Raw genomic sequence first — 18,965 nt, forward strand, 5'->3', positions numbered from 1 at the left:
GGTCCCAAATCAGAGCAGCCCCCACGGCCGGGGCTGTGGCAGGGAATGATGTGGGCAGGAAACAGGAGTAGGATATTTTAAAAACTTTATTATCGGCCCGATGATGTCTGACACACATGCTGGGAGCTGTATGGAAATCAGCACTGATAAAAAATACAGCAGTAATGACCCGTATCGATAAAATATACAATGTCAGAGGAGCTCTTCTATTAAAAAGAAACAAAAATCATCATCATCATCATATCTGGTGGACGCAGCTGTGCTCTCGTGCTGCCCTCCAGAGGTGACTGCCTCTGCTATAGACCAAACCCTGGGCTGGGGGGCTCCAGCAGCCCCTGCAGGGATAGGGGGGGTCAGGAGCCCCTACTGCAATGCAAAGCGCCTGGGGTGGGGGTGGGAGCTGAAATCATACACTTTGATCAAGCAGGAATTAGGCTCAGAATGTCAGGAAGGGTGTATGGTGCAAAGAGGGGAGGAAGAGCCCCCCTCTCACTCCCCCCCTTCCCTTGGGGCTGAGGCTGGGGGTACTGCTTATTCCCTTTAAGGGGGTGGTACCCCCTCCAACAGCTTTCTTCTCAAATGCCATGGCCCAGCTGCAGGCTGGCAGGGCAGGCAATGGGATCCAAAGAACATCCCCACCACCCCCAGCAGCAGCCCCATCCCATGGGCACTCAGCCCCATGGCTGTATATCTATGTGTGTGTGTGTGTGTGTGTGTGTGTGTGTGACTATTTGTGTACCCCGGCCCCCCCAGGAGCCAGCCCAGGCTGCAGGACACGGGGCTGTGATGGTGGGTTGGGGGGCTATTCCTCACCTCAGGGTTTGGTCTATCAGCCCCCAAGGACACAGCCCTGATCTCAAGGTTCCCATAGGCTCCGTTTAGTCCCACAGCCTCCTGGGAGCTGGAATTGCACAATTATCCTTAAGCCTTAAATGAATTAAAAAACAAAACAACAGCAACAGAAAGAAAACAAATAAACAGCGAGACCCCCCCCAACCCTCCCCCCAAATGCCTCCACAAACTCTTTACATCTCTTTGGCAACAATAACTTAAAACCGCGGCAACGTGAGTTCTGTCAACAGCAAGTTTTGGCTTTGTGGGGTTGGGTTCTTTTAGGTTTTTTTTTTGTTGTTTTGTTCATTTTTTTAAATCTTTAAATACAAAAATAGTCAGGTCAGCTCCCCCCCCAAAAAAATAGCTTCAGGGAGGTGGAGAACCCCCCAACCTTCAGGGTCCCCCTGCAGGGCTGGGACTGCTCCCCAAAGGGCTTGGCAAAAAGCAGGGGGCAGCCCTCCATCCCCCCACCCCAGGCCCCCTCAGCAGCAGAGAGGCAGTGCCAGCCCTGGATGGTGGGACAAGGTGAGGGGCATCAAGGTGAAGGTGGGGACAAAGAGCGCCTTGGGGAGCACACGTGGGGAGAAAGCCAATGTGGGGTGGGGGGCACCGATGAGGGGGGACTGAGCAAATGTTAGCAAGGTCAGGGCACTACCCTTTATAATGCTATAATTTTATATATATATATATGTCTATATATATATATATATTTATATATGTCTATTTATACACACGCAGCCGTCCACTCGCAAACGCACTGCTGGCACCCACCGCCTCACCCTGGGCTGTGCCCGGCTCCAACCAGCAGCACCCAAACTCCTTCCAACTACATCTGCCTACAAAACAGAGCACGGTGCCTGGAGCCCACACCAGGCTCTGGCAGCCCCTGTCCTCTGTGACCACTGGCCAGTGCCAGTGCTGAGGGTGCAGGCAGGTGATGCTCATGCTGGCTCATTCCCGGTCACCGTCTTCGCTGCTGCCTGGAAGGGAGCAGAGAAATGGTGTGAGAAGGGAATAAAGTCACCTGGGGGTGCTGGTGCCTGTGGGAGCACTGGGTGGGGAGACAGGGGGGTCTGGTTGAGGTCTCACCTCCTACAGAGTCCATGTCCGAGTCGGAGACGTGGGTGATGGAGAACCGGGACACTGGGGCAGGTGAGACTGTGAAGCGGGAGAACTGGAGGGGCAGAACCTGTTTTGGGGCCGGCACCAGCGTGGGCACGGCTGGGTCAGGCTCTGCAGGTGTCAGTGAGGACATCAGGGACGGCTTCACCGGCATGAGCGGAAAGTCATCGTCCCACTCGAAACCTCCACCTGTAACACAGAGTGAAGGGCTGGGGGCTGAGTCCATCATTAGGGTCACCCCACTGCCACCCCCTGACCCCCACAGCCCCCTTACTCTCTTCCGAGGCGTTGCCATCTGAGGAGTCGTCTGATGCACTCAGCCTCTCTGTGGGGCTGGCAGGGCTGGTGGGGCTGCTGCTGGCTGGGGGCTGCGCCGAGGGCTCGGGGGCATCAGGGAAGCTCTGCTCACCCAGCTCCCGCGTGGGGCTTTCCTGCACAAAGGAGACACCGTGGGAGATGATGCCATTATTGGAGACTGTGCCCACCACTGCCTGCCCACCTCTCCTTGCTGGGGCCGCTCACCTGGTCAAAGAGGTAGATGGTGACATCGTCGTAGAAGGACACAGCCTTCTTCTTGCGCTCCAGGTCCTCGCAGAAGGACTCAGAGAGCAGGCTGGGCATCTTCAGCAGGCTGCGCAGGTTCCTGCCACTGTGGCTCTCAGCCACCACAATGGGGACGGCCGCCGGCTCCTCCTCGCTCTCCTCACTCTGCTCCTGGATGTTGTAGCAGCGCAGCTCCTCATCCGACTCATCACTGTCCTCTGTGTCCTCCTCCTCCTCCTCAGGCTCCTCTCGGTGCTCAGGGGTGGATGGGAGCAGGGAGATACCCATTGGTGTCCCATCCCCTGATGGCAGCGTGCTGGGACCCCCCGGAGCATCCCCTCCAGGTGTGATGCCCACCCTGGTGCCCTCTGGGGACAGTCCCGCTGCCCCAAGCCCTGGCATAGGGAGCACAGTCTGTTTGCCCTCAGCCACATCTTCTCCCAGCCCAGGGATTTTCTCAGCCTCACAGGTCCCTTTGCCTGGCCCTAGCTCCTCACCATCTGGCACTGGGGACAAGGAGAAAGTCTTGGTTGGCACAGAGCCCCCCAACACATCACCATCGGGGCATGGGGAGCTGCCTGGTGCTGGGTGCTCAGTGCCATGCTCCCGCACTGTAGGACCACCAGCCTCTGCTCCCCGCCAGTCCCCCACAGCGGCCCCCGTGTCCAACATTTCGGTTGCCAGCACTGTGCTGGGGGCTGCTATGGGGCTGCCAGGTGCTCCTGGGGGGTGCAGCGTGTCCTCCCCCAGCTCAGGGGCTTGTGCCGTGTCCTGTGTGTGAGGCTGGGGTCCCTCCTTCTCTGCCTCTGGGGTCTCGGAGCCATCACTGTCCTCCTCATCCTTGGGGCCACGCTCAGCCTCGGTGTCGTAGTCAGAGAAGTAGGCAGAGTCACGGTAGGGGTTCTTCTCGGAGAGGCCGTGCAGCTCAGCGCTGAAGGATGCCGAGAGCCGCGTTTCAGGGGCTGTGCTGTCCCCATCCCCTCCTGGCAGCCCCGGGGGTGGCTTCCCCATCTGGCCAAAGGCCTCGGGCTCACGGGGCTCGTGGGGCTCCTTGAGGACAAACTCAGGGGACTCGTTGTTCTCCGTGTCGTAGCCGCTGTCCACAGCCTTGGGCTGCCCAGCAGGCGTGAAGGCGGTGGGGCTGAACACCTCGCAGGAGCTGGTGGTGGAGGGGATGTCCAGCGACTCCAGGGAGTCCGGTGTCCCCACCTGCTTCTGCAAGGACTTGAATGCTGGTGCCATGTCCGCCCGCTCCATGTAGTCCCCGGAGAAGTCGGTGAAGACTCCCGAAGTTAGCTCTGCTGTGTCCTCATCGCTGCCATCGTCGCCACCAGGGAAGCTGCTGCTGGAGAAGGTTTTGTCTGGGGTGCGTTCTGCGTCGCTGGTGGGGCACGCGCTGCTCTCAGCAGCTGCCTCTGCAGACACCGATGCCTCGGGGCCCTCCAGCACAGACTGGGCACCGCCTATGCCAGACTCCCCGGTGGGAGCAGGGTTTGGCACAGTGGTGCCGGCCATGGGGATGGTCTCCCCAGAGCCTGTCCCAGCTGCGTCGTGGGGCACAGGGCTGCAGGGAGGGCTGCTCTGCTCCATGCCCTCAGCCAGACGGGCATCCTGCGGGCACAGCTGTGCTCCAGCTTCCAGGGCCGCGTCGGGGCCGCCAGCCAGCACTGCTGCCTGCGAGCGGCCGGAGGTTGATGAGTCACGGCTCTGCCAGGCCTGGCTATGCAGGGAGGGTGAGAGGCACTGGGAGGAGCCGGGGGGCTGGGGCTGCTCCTGCCGTGGGCGGCGGAAATCGATGCCTGGAGGGGACCCCCCGAGTTGGGGCTGGGTGCGCGGCGGCACGGTGCCCAACGGCTTGGCCATCAGCCCACGGAAGGTGATCATGCGGCGGTAGCACCAGCTGTCGGCGGGCTCACGGGCGGCCGGGCTGCCACTGCCAATGTTGTTGTTGGAGGAGCTGTTGGAGGCCCATTGCTGCTGCTGGGGGGCTGCTGGGAGGGGAGCCCCAGGGGGGCTGTCGTCACCCAGCTCCAGTGCCACACAGTCTGGATGGGTTTCACCCTGTGCTGGCGGCTGCCTGTAGTGCTGGGGGCTGTAGGTGCAGTTCAATGAAGGCGAGACACCCAGTGGGTCGGCAAAGACGCTGTGCTGGAAGCTGGGCACGGGCCAGTCCTTGTCACTGGGCTCAGCGTGCTCCTCATCCAGCAGGAACCGCTCGGGGCCGGGGGATGGCACATAGCCGTGCTGCTCCTGCCCCGTGTAGGGGTAGTACTCGGCACACTCCCACGAGCCCTCACCCGCCGGCACGTGGCCCAGCAGTGGCTCCATGCTCAGTGACGCCGTGGGGCTGCTGTCCGAGTCATCCCGTGCACCTTGGGTTCTCCAGCAGGACGCAGAGCCGCGCTCACCCTCAGGGCTGTAGGAGCACATGGCGTAGTCCATCTCAGCGCTGCCCTCGGCCGGGCCCTCGATGCGGATGTAGTACTCACTGCCAAGCGAGGGGCTGTGCGCGCCCAGGATGGGCACCATGCTTGGTGGTGGAAGGCTGGGGCAGCCGGACTGCTTGCACTCATAGCAGGAGGGTGAGACCCCCAGGCTCAGGTGCCCCGCGGATGTCGCTGGGTAATAGAGTTCATGGTAACGTGCAGCACTGCTGGGGCTGAGGGAGCCCAGGGGTGCCTGGAAGTGCTCGGTCTTGGTGTGCTCCCACTTGTACTCAAAGTTGAGGCCGTGGCTGGTCTCCATCACGGTGAGGATGTCGTCCCCGTCCGAGGGGAAGCCGTCAGCTGAGAAGTGCTCCAGGAGAGGGAAGGAGGACAGCTCAGTGCCGTGGTGGCTGCCACTGGCACCGCCGTTGGGTTTCATGGAGTTCCAGCGCTTCTCGAACTCCTCCTCCGCCTCCGTTGCACCCTTGGCACAGAGGTAGGAGAGCAGCAGATGCACCTCCTCAGCTGTTGGGCGCTGCTCAGGCTGCAGCCAGCAGAACTGCATCACTTCATACCTGGTGGCGATAAGGAGCAGGGCTCAGCACCGTGCCCACTCCCATGCTAGAGCGGTGGTTGCGCACCACCAAGGGGATGGGGAGAGTTCCTCACCAGCGCTCCGCCAGTGACAACTTCAGCTGGGGCTTGGGCAGCTTCAGCTGCTGCTCCTTGATGGCGTAGGCAAGCACCTGCCGGTCGGAGTAGTGGTCGTAGGGCTGACTGCCCAGCTCAAACAGCTCCCAGATGGTGACACCCAGCGACCTGCAGGAGTGGCGTGATACTGGGGGCACAGGGCGACCCCCAGCCCGCAACCGGCTGGCATCCAGACACCACACACCCTCCATGCCCCCCACCCTGCTCACCAGACGTTGCTGGCCTTGGTCTGGTCCACAACGAGCAGGTTGCCATGCACCTCGTCGATGAGCTCGGGCGCAATCCAGCGCAGCGGCACCCACAGCTGGTCGGCCGTCACAAAGTAGTCGTCCTGCCAAGTATGCAGGGTCAGTACGAGAAGAGAACGTCAAAACAACACGTAAAGGACAGGGCACACCACCACCTGCTGCCACCATGCTCCCCAGCCCCACTGCACCGCCACCCCACAGCCCCAGCCCCATCGTGCTGCTCCTCCAGGCTCACACCTCCTCCCAGTACCCACTCAGTGCTCTAGAAAAGCCCATGGGGAAGGGAAGGGAAGGGAAGGGAAGGGAAGGGAAGGGAAGGGAAGGGAAGGGAAGGGAAGGGAAGGGAAGGGAAGGGAAGGGAAGGGAAGGGAAGGGAAGGGAAGGGAAGGGAAGGGAAGGGAAGGGAAGGGAAGGGAAGGGAAGGGAAGGGAAGGGAAGGGAAGGGAAGGGAAGGGAAGGGAAGGGAAGGGAAGGGAAGGGAAGGGAAGGGAAGGTAAAGAGGGGGGTGTTTGGGGGTGTGTGTGTACAGAGAGCTACAGGCAAAGCCATAAGCATGCACAGAACACCCCTGAGCCCCCCCCAACCCAACTCAGGGGGTCCCAAGCACAACCCCCTCCTCACCCTAACCAGCCTTACTTTGTACTTGCAGTGTGAGAGCCCGTAGTCCCCAATCTTGACGGTCAGGTCAGCGGTGAGTAGGCAGTTCCGCAGGGCCAGGTCACTGCCAAGCAAACCCCAGTGCTGTCACTACCCCATGGGGGGCACAGGGCACCCAGGGCCCGGGAACTGCACTTGGGCAGCCCCAGCAGCACTGCTGCCAGCGCAGGGAGTGGAAGGGTTGTGTGGCAGCAGAACGCTGGGTGTGCCGATCAGCAGCCACCCAATGCACAGCAGGAATTCCTGCACAGCGTTCCAGCTGCGCCTCTGTCCATCCGTCCATCCATCACGCGCTGAGCCAAGCGGAAAGCAGGTTTCCCCAGCAACGTGAGCCCTGGCACTTCCTAGCCATGAAGCCAGGCTCCCATAGCCCCGGAGGGGTGCACACAGATGGGCTGCACATCAGGACAGTGCGGATGCATGTGGGGACACCCTGGGTGCACCAAGGATGCCCAAGGGAAACCCCTCTCCAGCACTGCCCTCCCCCTACCTTCCCCCCACTGCAATGCTCCCAAGCAGCCCAGCTTGGGCTGGGAAGGTCCGGTGGCCCCGATGCAGCGCTCCCCTTCCTCAACAAAATCACTGATGCTGGAGTCTCTGTGTGCAACTCACTCAGCACCAGGATATTGTTGGGCAGGAGGAGCAAGGTGGGGCGGGTACAGCCTGGGGGTTGCTTAGCACATGCCCCCCATCCCCCCACCGCACCGCCCAGCCCTACCTGTGGATGTAGTTGTTCCTGTGCAGGTGCAGCACACCGCAGGCCACCTCACACGCCATCCTCTGCAGAGTGAGTGGGTCTGGGGCCATGGAGTCAGCCCCCCGGCAGCTCCTCAGGTATCCCTTCAAGTCACCCTGCAGGACAGTAGCACTGTGACCACAGTCCCCTCTCGCACCCAGCAGGTCCCAGGGCCAAAATGCAGTAAGCATGGCACAGCAGTGTCACGTACCACCCCACAACACCGGCTATGGCACTCACCAGCGGGCAGAACTCCATCACCAGCAGGTAGGGGGTGACCTCGGCGCACTGGGCCAGGCACTGCAGCAGGTTGGTGTGCTGGAGGGCCCTGCAGGGCAGAGTGAGGGGCACGCTGGCACCATGGGGGGAGCATCCCTGGTGCCTCCTCCACAGCACGGGGGCAGCTGGGAATGGCTGTAAGCGGGTACCAGCACGTCCCAGCACCCCAGTGTACACCACAAAGGGACATTTGTCTGGCTCTCATGGGGCATGGAGCAGCTCTGTGCCTCCCCCCACCATACTCATGACCTCACTGCAGCCCAGGCCGGACACCAGCAGCGTCCTGCAGGCAGCAAGCCCCAAAACAGAGCTGTGCTGCAGCCCAGAGAGCTCAGCCAAATGTGGCACAGAGGGGACAGCCCACAGCATGGGGACAGGCTCCATCCACAAGCACCCCCCCTCCCAGCAGCTTGTCTCAGCTCAGGAGCACCCTGGGCCCTACCTGTAGGGCTGTGCTTCCTCCAGGAACTGCATCTGGTCCTGCACGCTGGCGCTGGCCTTCAGCTCCTTCACCACCACCTGCGTGCTGCTGATGCCCGAGTTCACCTCCCCCAGGAACACCTGGGGGCAAGGGACAGGCATGTCCCCATCTATCCATCCTCACTGCACCTCGCTCCCAGTGAGGGACACAGTGTCCCCTGCAACCCACATCCCCACAGGGAGCAGATCCTGCATGCACCCTGCCCCAGTATCCCAAAACCCCAATGCCCCATGCTCACCTTGCCAAACCATCCATGCCCAATCTCCTTCAGGTACAGCAGGCTCTGCCTCCCAAGGTCTGCGGACTTGAGGAGCTGCACTGTAACAGAGCACATCCAGCTGCCTGTGCGCTCATGTGCCCACCCATAGCCCCAACCCACCCGAGTTACCCGCCGATTCCAGCCGAGCCCTGGGGTCCTTCCTGCTGTGCCACCCCACGCCGTCCTGGGATGTTCTGTCAGCAGTGGGGGGGCCATCCCCACGCACCCTGCATCCTTCCCACCGAGCATCCTGGTGCGGCTGTGCCGATGTGGGGACATGGGGTGTCCCCAAGCACAGCGGTGGGGAGCTGCTTCTCCTCCCCAGGGATGGGGAGAGCAGAATGGAGCTGAGCTGGAGCTCTGGCATTTAGCCACACACCCAGCCCCCTCCCAGCACAGGTCCTGCCCCCCGTGCACCCATGCCAAGGGTGCAGCAATGGGGCCATTGTTGGGCTGCGTCACGCCGCCCCAGCCCTGCCACACTGCTGCTATTCTCTGAGCTGGGGAGAGCAACAATGGGAGCGAGGGGGCTGTGGCACAGCAGCCCCCCCCAGATTCCTCTCCCACTTGCTGCCTTGTTTACGCAGGGCTGGGGCTGGTGGGTGCCATGGGAAAGAGCACCCTACGGGGTGGTTCAGTGGGCATGGTGGGGATGGGCTGACAGTTAGACATGATCCTAATGCTCTCCTCCAGCCTCAGCGATTCCATGTCCCAGCACATGGCAGCAGGGATGCACACTGCTCCCCTTGGTGCCACGCAAGGCAACAAACCACCCTCGTGCAGAAGGACAGGGCTGCTCAAGGGACCTCATCCTCCTGCTGCCCCATCGGAAGCTGCTTCAGCTATGCCAAGCACAGGGCTGTGATCACCCCTCCTGTCTCCACCCCACCCCAGGGTGCACGGGGACCCCACAGTGCCCATCCCCTCCCCATGCAGCTTACCTGAGCGCCCCGGCTGCTTGGCCATGGGCAGCGACACCTCGGTGAGGGGCAGGACGTACACCTCGGGGCCATGCTGCGGGGTGGGCGAGCCCTGGGCCGAGAACTCCGTCACGTAGTCGTCCCCCTCGGCGTTCTCAAACTCCTGTGCCGGGGCGGAGGGGAGCGCACGGCGGGGGGACACACAAGGAGCAAAGACAACTGACCCTGCGGGCTCCCTGCAGCCCGCCCCGCAGCACAGCCACCCGCACCCCATAGCGCATCACCGAGCCCCTCTGGCAGTGCCCCCCAGCCCCATACCTGGCACTGATGCCGCACCAGCCCCCGGCTCTTGAAAGCCGCCTGTGCGAGCAGGTATGTGATGGTGAGCATGGTGCTGCCCCGCCGCAGCCGCCGCTCATGGTGCTGTGAGCGACCCCGCGGGCACTGCCAGCACCGGGCTGCGGCTCCACGGCCCTATATAGCTGCCGCGGGGGCACGACAGGGCTCATTGTTCCCCTGCTCGAGGTGCTCCGGTGTGGGACGGTTATACAACGACCCGGCGTGTCCCCTCTGCCTGACCCCTCCCCGCCGCGGGCGCCTCGAGCCTCCACAAAAATCCCAGCAATTAGGGAAAACTGTTTCTCGGCACATTCTGTGCCTGTGAGGTCACGGTGCCTCCCACCTCGGGGGCGTGAGGGTGGGACCGCCGCTGCCCTTAACCGTGCCGTGGCCTGGCCCCGGGGTGATGCGTGGGGCTGAGCCCCCACCCAAGAGACAGCGCACTGAGCAACAGGCACATCCTATGCAGTCATATGGCACGGGGAGACATCAGTGGGGGCTGCAGCCCCCTGCCCACAATAAGTACCCGGCCCTCACCTTGAAGCCGATATCTCCCTTCTTGCAGCACAGGCAGGCCAACATGAGGAAGATGAAGGTGAAAAGCCCGGAGAAGGAAACAGCCACGACAGCCAGCGAGGAGGACCAGGAGAGCTCACTAAGGGGGGTGCCGTCTGTGGGGACATAGGGGTGCAGGGTAAGGGACAGCACTGCGGGGTGCTGCACGCAGGGGCTTTGCTCACATGGTGCCCCCACTGTGCTCTATCACCACCGGACACACCGTATCCCCAAACCTCACCCCACATCCCACAGGGCTCATGGACAGGGATGCTGCCAGCACAGCAACGTGCATCTCCACCCCACATCCCCGCACCCACCACCCCACAGGACCATCCCACACCACATCCCCTCAGTGCGAGCCCCCATCACAGGCAGCAGCTGCTACATTACTATTCCACCCAGAGCCTCCCCAAACAACCGGTGCGTTGTGGTGCAAGGAATCAGGACGGCCACAGTGCTGCCACAAGAGGGGACAGCAGCACACAGACCCCCGGCCCATAGTGAGCCCCCACACAGCACAGAGCTGCACCCAGAGCCACCACACTGTGCCTTCCCCATTGCAGCAAGGGATTGGGGCACAGTGCCATCACCCACGCACCCCCTTCCCAAAGCACCACCACCATGCACCACCACGGGGGCTGCACCATCACCAGCCCTAAACCTCTCCCACCCCAGGTGCCAGTGTGCAATGCCACGCCAGGCACCGTGCAGTCAGCTCTGCCCCCACTCCATCATGTCCTTGAGGAGGGCACCTGAAGGACAGGAGGGCTGGGGATCCCTGTCTGGGGGCACAGGGCACCGTGGGCTCTGCACCGCACGGAACACGGCGGCTGCTGGTGGTGCAGCAGCTCCAGAGCCATCTTCTGAGGCTCAGCGATGCGCAGCCGAACCGGGGAGGAGCCGGGGGTGGCATTCTTGCTGCTTGCAGCCGGTTTCCATGGTGAACACACTTTGTACAGCGAATGTCACCATTTTCCTTGGATAGTGGGACAGCAAGAGAGAAAATGACTCACTGCAAAGAGCCTTTTGAATGCCGACGGGAGCAGAGCGTGGCGACAGAAGCCGTTCCAGCAGGGACTGTCAGCTGAGCTGCCCAAGGCCGCAGCGCAGGAAATGGAGCTTTTTGGATGAACCCATTTCCAAAACAACGTGTTTTGCCTCAGTTTCCCCACCTGCAGCACTGCTGGTGCAAGGAGGGGTGTCCCCACCCTTTGAAGGCTCCGTGCAGCTCTTTTGGCATCACTGTGACACCCCCATCATTGGACGCCCCTGCAGCTCCCAGTGCTGCCCCCACAACAAACTGCTTTCACCACGGGGTCACACTGAGCATGGCCAGCTCGGTGCATCCCCCAGCAGGAGCTGCTGCACCAGCCCCAGAACCAGGGGAGCAGTGATGCTCCAGCACTGCCTGCAAGCCAGGCAACACCGCGCTCCATCCCCATGCCGTGGGGCAAGGGTGGCATTCAGCAGAGCCCCAGCGTGGCACCTGACTCCACAAGCGAGATCAGAACGGTAAAGCAGAGAGCACAGAGATGCTGAGCACATCACAGGTCCACGCTGCCCACACCCCACACCCTGTTGCACCGCTCACCCAGCTCAGGAACGCACCCCCTAAAATCTTGTTCCTAAAAGGCACCCAAGAAAGGCTACAACCCCACAGCCCCGCAGCCAGGGATGGGCTCAGCCCTTCCCGGCTCCTTTGCTGACTCACGTTTGCTGAGTGCCTGCAGCCTCTCCTCCAGCCATCACCAGCCGCTGGGATGTGCCACGGCTGCCGCTCGCTCTGCCCGGCAGCAATGGGCAAGGAACGGGGCTGACCAAGGAGCTGGGCTGACGTGTGCGGAAGGGGAGAGCCCGGGGCTCCCCGCAGGGCTCCGCATGGCCAAATGGGTTGGCAGGAGCCAGGTCCTGCCCACTTGCTTGGTCACACACCCACGACCACCCCCCCAGCCCCTTGCTGCGGGTCCTGGTGCAACCTGCCCAACTGTGCCTCAGTTTCCCCACCTTACAGCCATGGACCTGGTGGGTGCAGGACCACGGGCCCTATCCCTGCAGGATGGAGGGAGTCTCACTGTGCCCAGACCTCCAGTTGACCTGGGGTCCCTATTCAGCTATGTGCTGAGGAGTGGGACAAAGCGGGGAGCTCTCCCACCCTCTGGCATTGCCCCCAGTGAGGATGGCGATGGGAGGGCAGCTGGGAGAGGACGGGCTCAGGGAGGGCATAGGGTTGGGTTTGGGCATGATACAAAGCTGGGTTTGGGCACGGTGTGGGGCTGAGTCTGGGCACGATGCAAAGCTGGGTCTGAGCACAGTGTGGGGCTGGGTGTGGGTTCAGGCAGGGCGCAGGGGTTTGGTTTGGGCAGGGTGCAGGGCTGGGTTTGGGAAGGGTGCCCGGTGCAGGGTTCAGAGCTGGGTGTGGGTTTGGGCAGGGTGCAGGGCTGGGTTTGGGTAGCGTGAAGGTCTGGGACAGGACTGGGGCAGGGTGCACTCACACAGGACCCAGCACCGCATCCCACCCTGGGCTCAGCTCTCTCAGCCGCTCTCCCAGCACAAGCACAGCCCTGCTAATATTATAAATCCCCATCGAGATGAAGGGCCTGAATCCATGGGCAGCTTCCAGGAAAGCAATTTTACACCTCAAAGGATGAGCGCGCTGCTCACCCATACGCAGCCAGGCAGCAAGAAACCATCCGCTGCCATTTAGCACGAAAACACCAGGCTGCTCCACACAACTCCAGAGGGAAACTGAGGCACAGCCAGCACCACATAGAGCAGCATGGTGGGCAGGGAGCAGCCAGATATGGGTAACTTTCCCTTTCCTTTCCTGAGAAAACAATATATATTTTTAAAGCGTGCAAAGCAAGGTTGAATTCCCTTGAAATCCAGCAAACTCACAGCCACAGCTGGAGCCAAATCCCAGCAATGGAGTGCAGCTCCCTGTGCCATGGGGCGGTGAATTGGTGCCCGTGTGGCCTGCAGGGAGGAGAGCGTGGGTTGGTGCCCTATGATGGGAGGGAGGGATGCTGTGGCTTCTATGGCCGGTGCTATGGGCACAGTACCAAGGCATGGCACCATGGACATGGCACCACAGGTATGGCACCATGAACACGGCACCATGGGCATGATGCCTTGGACATGGCACCATGGGCACTATGGAAACAGCACTGGCACAGCACTGCAGAACCAGTAAGGTCAGAAAACACCACTGAGATCACCAAACCCAACCATCAGCTCCTCACCACCGTGCACACTAACCCACGTCACTCAGCGCCGCGAGTGCAGCCCCATGGGCACAGCACCACGGGCACGGCCAGAACAAGGCTCCCAGCAGCCGGCGAAGCAGCATTTACGTAACGGTGGGAGAGAAGCTGCGTGGAGCAGGGCAGCCTATTTTTATCAGAAACGTTCAGCGACGTTATGAAACAAGAAGCCTCGGCTCCAAAAACAAGCGGCGAGAGAGGAAAGCACCGAGTGCAGCCCCACGCACCTCAAAGCGGAGCCGCACCGGGCAGCCCCCATGTCCCAGGATGCTGACAGCTGCAGCAAACAGGAGGGTCCCTGCACACCCCCTTCCTGCTGCTCTCTGCAGCCACCCTAAAGCTCCATTGCTGCGGGGCACCTGGCCTTGGGAGCTCCCCTTTGCTTGCCCCAGTTTTAGAGAGCTGGGTGCCCACCACAGTCCCTTTGCACATTCTGAACAGCCCCGTGCCAAGCTGGGCAAGGCAAACAGAGGGGAAAAGACCCTGAGAATTAGAGGGGAGAGGATTTTAGGAGGCTGTTATGGTGCCGGCAATGGGGCTGCCCATCCATCCCCCAAGTGTGCAGCACCCCCATCTCGTGCCCACCCTTTGAGACCTCGGGGTCTTCCTGAAGCTGCTGCCCTGAAAGCATCCCCACATCCCTCCTGAGGGACATCACCCCCCGGTGGCAGTACCACACCTTGCTCTGCCCACACCAGATGTGGTGGCATCTGAGCTGCTTTAAGCAGGATTGCCTGGCACTGACCAGGGGTGTGCAGCCCACCCTTGGCAAGCACCCAGCCCCACACCCCAGAGTCCCCCCCCCCCCCCCATGCCCCCCAACAGCCCAGACATGCTGCATCCTGCAGAGAGCTGCCCCACTTACAGCGTGTGCCACGCCAGAGCTTCCCTTTGCACCAGCATTAAAACAACAGTGGTAGCATTGGCGTCAGCAGCAATGGCACAGCTAAAGGGGAAGGGACGGGAAACAGGGCCTCCAGCCACCGCCGCTCACTCCCCTTGTCCCAGGGACAGTCACTTGCAGGAAATCCTGAACCTGCTGCTGCTTCCTCCAGTGGCCAACCCCTCCCCGTGCTGCCCAACACAGCCCTGTCCTCTCAGCCAGCCCCAGCACCCTGTACCCCCAGCCCATCCCCTCCATGGGGCTGCCCTACGTGGATTGTGCCCCTCGTGGTCCCAACTTACAGTAGGGAAGGGGACTGGCATGGGCTGAACAGGAGCTGCTCAAGCCTTCAAGGCAATCATTTATACTAGTCACGGCCCAGGAGGTGGGACCAACATCCTCTGGCCGTGGGCAGGATCACAGGGCCAACCTGGGGAGCACCCACAGGGGACCCCAGCCTGATCCAAGGTCCAGCTCCTGTCCCTCCCTCAGCCTCCATGCTCTCCCCAGAGAGCAGAGATGGAATGTACATTGGCTGGGACCCCCCACCTGATGGCCATGGCTCCTGGGCTCGTGGCACGCTGCTGGAGCTGCATGGGGTAACATCACAAGATGAGCATCACCCAGTACCCGCTGCAATCCAACACAGGAGAAACCAACTTAGTGGGGATTTCCAACTGAGAAACACTGGGAGATGACGGCCTGTGCTCCAACAGCCCATGGGACAGGAGGACCCAGCAATGGGCAGCTCCTGGCTGGGCACAGTCCTGTGCCCATGGGACGGCCGTGGCACTGCTCTCCAATGCAGATACCAGCACTGCCCCACATCCCAGAGCCAGGGCAGGAGCTGTGGGGCACCCCCCATCCCACGAGCAGGCAGAGCTGGGCAGGGAGCCCATGAGTCACCGCCCCACCTCTCCCGAGAGATCTGAGCCCTTTCAACCCTGGCATATTAATTTCTCCTAATTGGCTTTGACAGGGATCCGTATCGCCATCCAAAACGCAATCACCCGTGTGTGCAGGGAGGGGGAGCGAGGAGAAGGAAGGAGGGGAGAAGGGGAGCAGGCGGGCACCCCCGGGGGAGCAGTGCTGGTGCTGATCCCATCCTCCTGCAGTGGGGCCCAGCTGCCCTGCTGCACTGCAGAGCTGCGCCAACGCCACCAGCAGCAGCAGCCCAGCTGCAAGCCCCCCCACCCCCACAGCACCCCCATGGGACCCCAGACCCCACACCCGGACAGACAGATGGGCCCCGTGTTGACACCTGCCACGCGCCAGCAGCTCCATGTAGGATCTGTGTGGTGTGTGTGATGCAGCTTCCCACACACTGCTGGGTGTTACGCTTCCCCCACTACAGCCACCCCCATCCCATATTCCTCACTCCCTGCCCCAAATCTGACCTTTGCGCCCACCTTGCTACCCTCACCCCATGGGTTCCTAGTGCCAGAGGTGGGTCCAGCCCCTCTGTCACTGTTCCCCACACCAATCCCCCTGCCAGGGCTGCCCAGCAATGCACAGAGATTGGGGCAAGGGGATGCAGCATGTGCCAGCTGGACCCATAACCACAGTGCTGTGGAGAGGTCCCATCACTGCCCCACAGCCAGCTCCCAGGAATGGCCATACAGGTGGATACAGCCAAGGGACAGTGATGGCATGGACAGCACTAAGGGGCACGGAGCACCCTCAGCTCAGTCCCACTGCTGCTCAAAGCTGCAGCTCCACAGCAGCACCCTGCTGCCCCCCAACGTGCCCAGCAGAGCCCCGCTGCCTGCACCATCTCCGTCATTCAAAAGCCGTCACTGTGCTGCTCAGAAAGAAAAGGGGAAGGAGAAATACGGGCAAGGGAAGAGAGGACGTTTCTCACGGTTTCAAAACGCGCTCTGCAGACTGAGATGGGGAAATCCAAGCTGGGAGCCACGGCAGCACAGACCCCGACCACAGCCAGAGGGGACACATCCTCACGTCATCAGGGCTGTGAGCACCACTGGCCCCAAAGCCAACAACTGTGCAATGGGACACAGCGAGGCCTTGGAGGCAGCAGGGCTGCAGAGATGCCCTTCCTTACAGCACAGCCTGGCTCTGGCCATGAGAACCCCCAGGCCTGGAAACCCGGAGAGGAAGGGACCTGGACCCCCCCCCCCCACTGAGCTGCCACCGCAGGGACATGATGGCAGCAGCCCTGCACCCAGCACAGCCTGCCATGAGCTCACCTCACACAGGGGCCACCAACCTCACCAAAGACACAAGCTGAGCATGGTGAAGGGTCGGCTCCTCCACCTCCAGCATCCCCACGGTTCCTCCAGCTCTGTGTCCCCGGCAAACAACCGAGAAATGGGGCTGGCACGGGAGGTGCCGAGCAGACAGAAGGTGCTGCCAACCGTACGGGATCAACAAGCTCATGAAACAGAGAATACATTTCCCCCTCCCATATAATTTCTTTCCCTGACGGTAACCGTGGGTGTCAGCGGCAGCAGAGCCCGGATTGGGGAGCGCGGCAGCATGGCGATCAGCAGCGATGGCCAAACCTTCCTGCAGAAGGATGCTGAGAGCAACCGAGCCCTGCAGATCCCCAGGTTGACGGGATTAACATGAGCAAATTGGGCGCTCGGAGAAAACCCGGAGAGAAATGATACCGAAAAGCTGGGAGTGGTAAACACGGCTCCATTCCCAGCGCTGCCGCATTTAAGATGCAAATAAAGAGGTTTCCTTCCTAACGCCGATCAATACCGAGCAGGCTGCGAACCAACAGAGCTCCGAGCGGGTAAATCCCGGCCGGCCCGAATTTATAGAGCCGGATCCAACAAACGGAGCGGTATTACCGGCACAGAGGAGAAGGGACACGGGATGTGACAGTGCACAGAGCCACGCAGCGACCGCGTCCCGCATCAGTGACAAAGGGACGGTGCCAACGCGCTGCCACCCCGAAGGATGCTCTGCCGTGGGTCACCGCACCGACCCCACCATCAGCGCCCGGGGACTCGCGTGTTACACACACACACACGCGTGTCATCCCCGTGACACACGCAGCCCACGCCGAGGCCGGAGCTGCCGGTTTCCCCTTCTCTCCCCGTCCAGCCGGAACGTGCTTCAAACGGCCCCAAAATCCAACACAAAAGCCGACGCCGCTCCGCTCCCGTTCGCGGCCGCAACCGAAACCGTGGCACCGCGCTTACATAACGGCAGCCCCGCACACCCCCGGTACCCCCCGGCCCCGCTCCGCCGCGGAGGCCCCGGGCAGCGTCCGTTCCCTCCTCTCCCCCCCCCCCCCCCCGGCTCGGTTCTCACCGCCTCTGCCGACATTATATTTCAATGAGACAAACAAATGCCCCCGGAGGCGGCGCGGCTCCGCGATTCCTCAGCGGGGAACAAACCGGTTCCCGATGCGGAGCGGCTCCCGCAGCGCACGGTGACATTTGGAGCCGTTCACCGAACCGGAGGCGGTGCGGGGCTGCGAGAACGGAGCTGCAGAGGAAACGGAGAACCGGGGGGAGGGAGGGGAAGGGAGGGCGAGGAGGGATGCGGGGACCGCTAACAGGGGTCGGAGAAGTGGGAAGGGAAAAGCGGAGCCGCTCGCAGGGGGATGCGGAGGGGATGCGGCGGAGCGGGGCGGTGCGGAGCGAGGCTCCCGGTATCTCCGGGCCCGAGGGGCTGCGGCACTCACCGGGATCGAAGTGGGAGCTGAAGGCGAGGCTGGGGCTGAGGAAGGCGGCCGACATGGCAGCGGCGGCGGCGGCTGCGAGGCGGCCCATGGTGCGGACGGAGCCTCACGGCCGCCGGCTGCCGCTGGCCCCGAGCTGGGCACGGCGGCGGCAGCGGCGGCGGCTCCTCCTCCATGGCGGCCGCCGCGGCCCCGCGCCCCGTGCCCCGGGGAGGGGCTGCGCCGCCGCCGAGCGGGATGGGGAGGGGAAGACAAGGGAGGGGGCGGCAGGTGGCGGCCCACGGTCCGCAGCGCTGGGATCGCAGCTCCGCCGCCCCCGCGCGGCCCCGACGGGAGATACCCCCGGCTCGTCCCCGGGGAGGGGGGTCCCCACGGGGCAGACCCCACCCCACGGTCGGTAAAGGCAGCGTCGGCCCCGAGGAGCTGTGATAGTGCTGTACCGCCTGCGGGGAGCGGGATGGGGCGCGATGTGATAACATGGGACACCATCCCCCTGCATCTCCTATGGCTGCCCCAGCACCACCCCCAGGACCCGAGACCCCAACCCCTGGCAGGGGAGCAGCACCCCACGTATCCCCATTCAGTGGGGGACCCTTCAGGCTGGGACTATTGCACAGCACAGCTCAGCCTCATGAGCTCAACACTGCAGCCCACGCATGTAGGTCTGCACCCCCCAAACACGGAGCCCTGCAGGGGCACCCAGTCAGCAGCCCCCCATGAGCCCCCACCCAGCTGGGTGCAGGGACCCACGACAGATGTCCCTTTGGGTCTGTGCTGGCCCAGGGGGTAACGCTCTGCAGGGAGCAGGAAGCGCAGCCTCCAACCCAGGGCTCAGTGCCGGTTTTAAAATCTAAAGCCAAATTTTGCATACAACAATTAATTTTTTACAAGACTTGAAGCTTGCAAAGAACACCACGCCGCACATGTCACGTTGCCGCAAATAGATACAGGGCTGGAAAAACTGCAGACTTCAGAGGGAATAAACATTCCTCCATCATCAGGAGCCAGCTCGCTCCTAGCAGGGCCACTGCCTCTCAATATGAGCTCACCCATG

General features: G+C 62.3%; 1 protein-coding gene across 5 annotated transcripts; it reads right to left on the reverse strand.

Annotated features, from left to right (window-relative positions):
- Window positions 1-68: 68 nt before the first annotated feature.
- AATK (apoptosis associated tyrosine kinase) lies at window positions 69-18,146 on the reverse strand. 5 transcript variants are annotated; one of them, XM_015879982.3, is made up of 14 exons: window positions 17,915-18,146; window positions 10,093-10,226; window positions 9,238-9,379; window positions 8,276-8,355; window positions 7,999-8,117; window positions 7,518-7,605; window positions 7,260-7,393; window positions 6,521-6,605; window positions 5,846-5,967; window positions 5,595-5,744; window positions 2,479-5,500; window positions 2,231-2,387; window positions 1,924-2,145; window positions 69-1,814 (listed from the first exon to the last, which is right to left on the reverse strand). In XM_015879982.3, exons 1-14 carry the CDS (start codon window positions 18,000-18,002, stop codon window positions 1,786-1,788), a joined length of 4,572 nt encoding a protein of 1,523 aa, XP_015735468.2. In that variant the 5' UTR covers window positions 18,003-18,146; the 3' UTR covers window positions 69-1,785. The 5 variants fall into 5 exon arrangements, with proteins under 5 accessions (XP_015735468.2, XP_085378630.1, XP_085378629.1 ...); XM_085522504.1 differs by lacking the exon at window positions 17,915-18,146 and adding an exon at window positions 17,539-17,712; XM_085522503.1 differs by lacking the exon at window positions 17,915-18,146 and adding an exon at window positions 11,825-11,964.
- Between the last annotated feature and the right edge of the window lie 819 nt (window positions 18,147-18,965).

This window comes from Coturnix japonica, chromosome 23 (genome assembly GCF_054131305.1).
Source record: "Coturnix japonica strain WE chromosome 23, WE-NBRP24, whole genome shotgun sequence".
NCBI classification, from domain to species: Eukaryota; Metazoa; Chordata; class Aves; order Galliformes; family Phasianidae; genus Coturnix; species Coturnix japonica.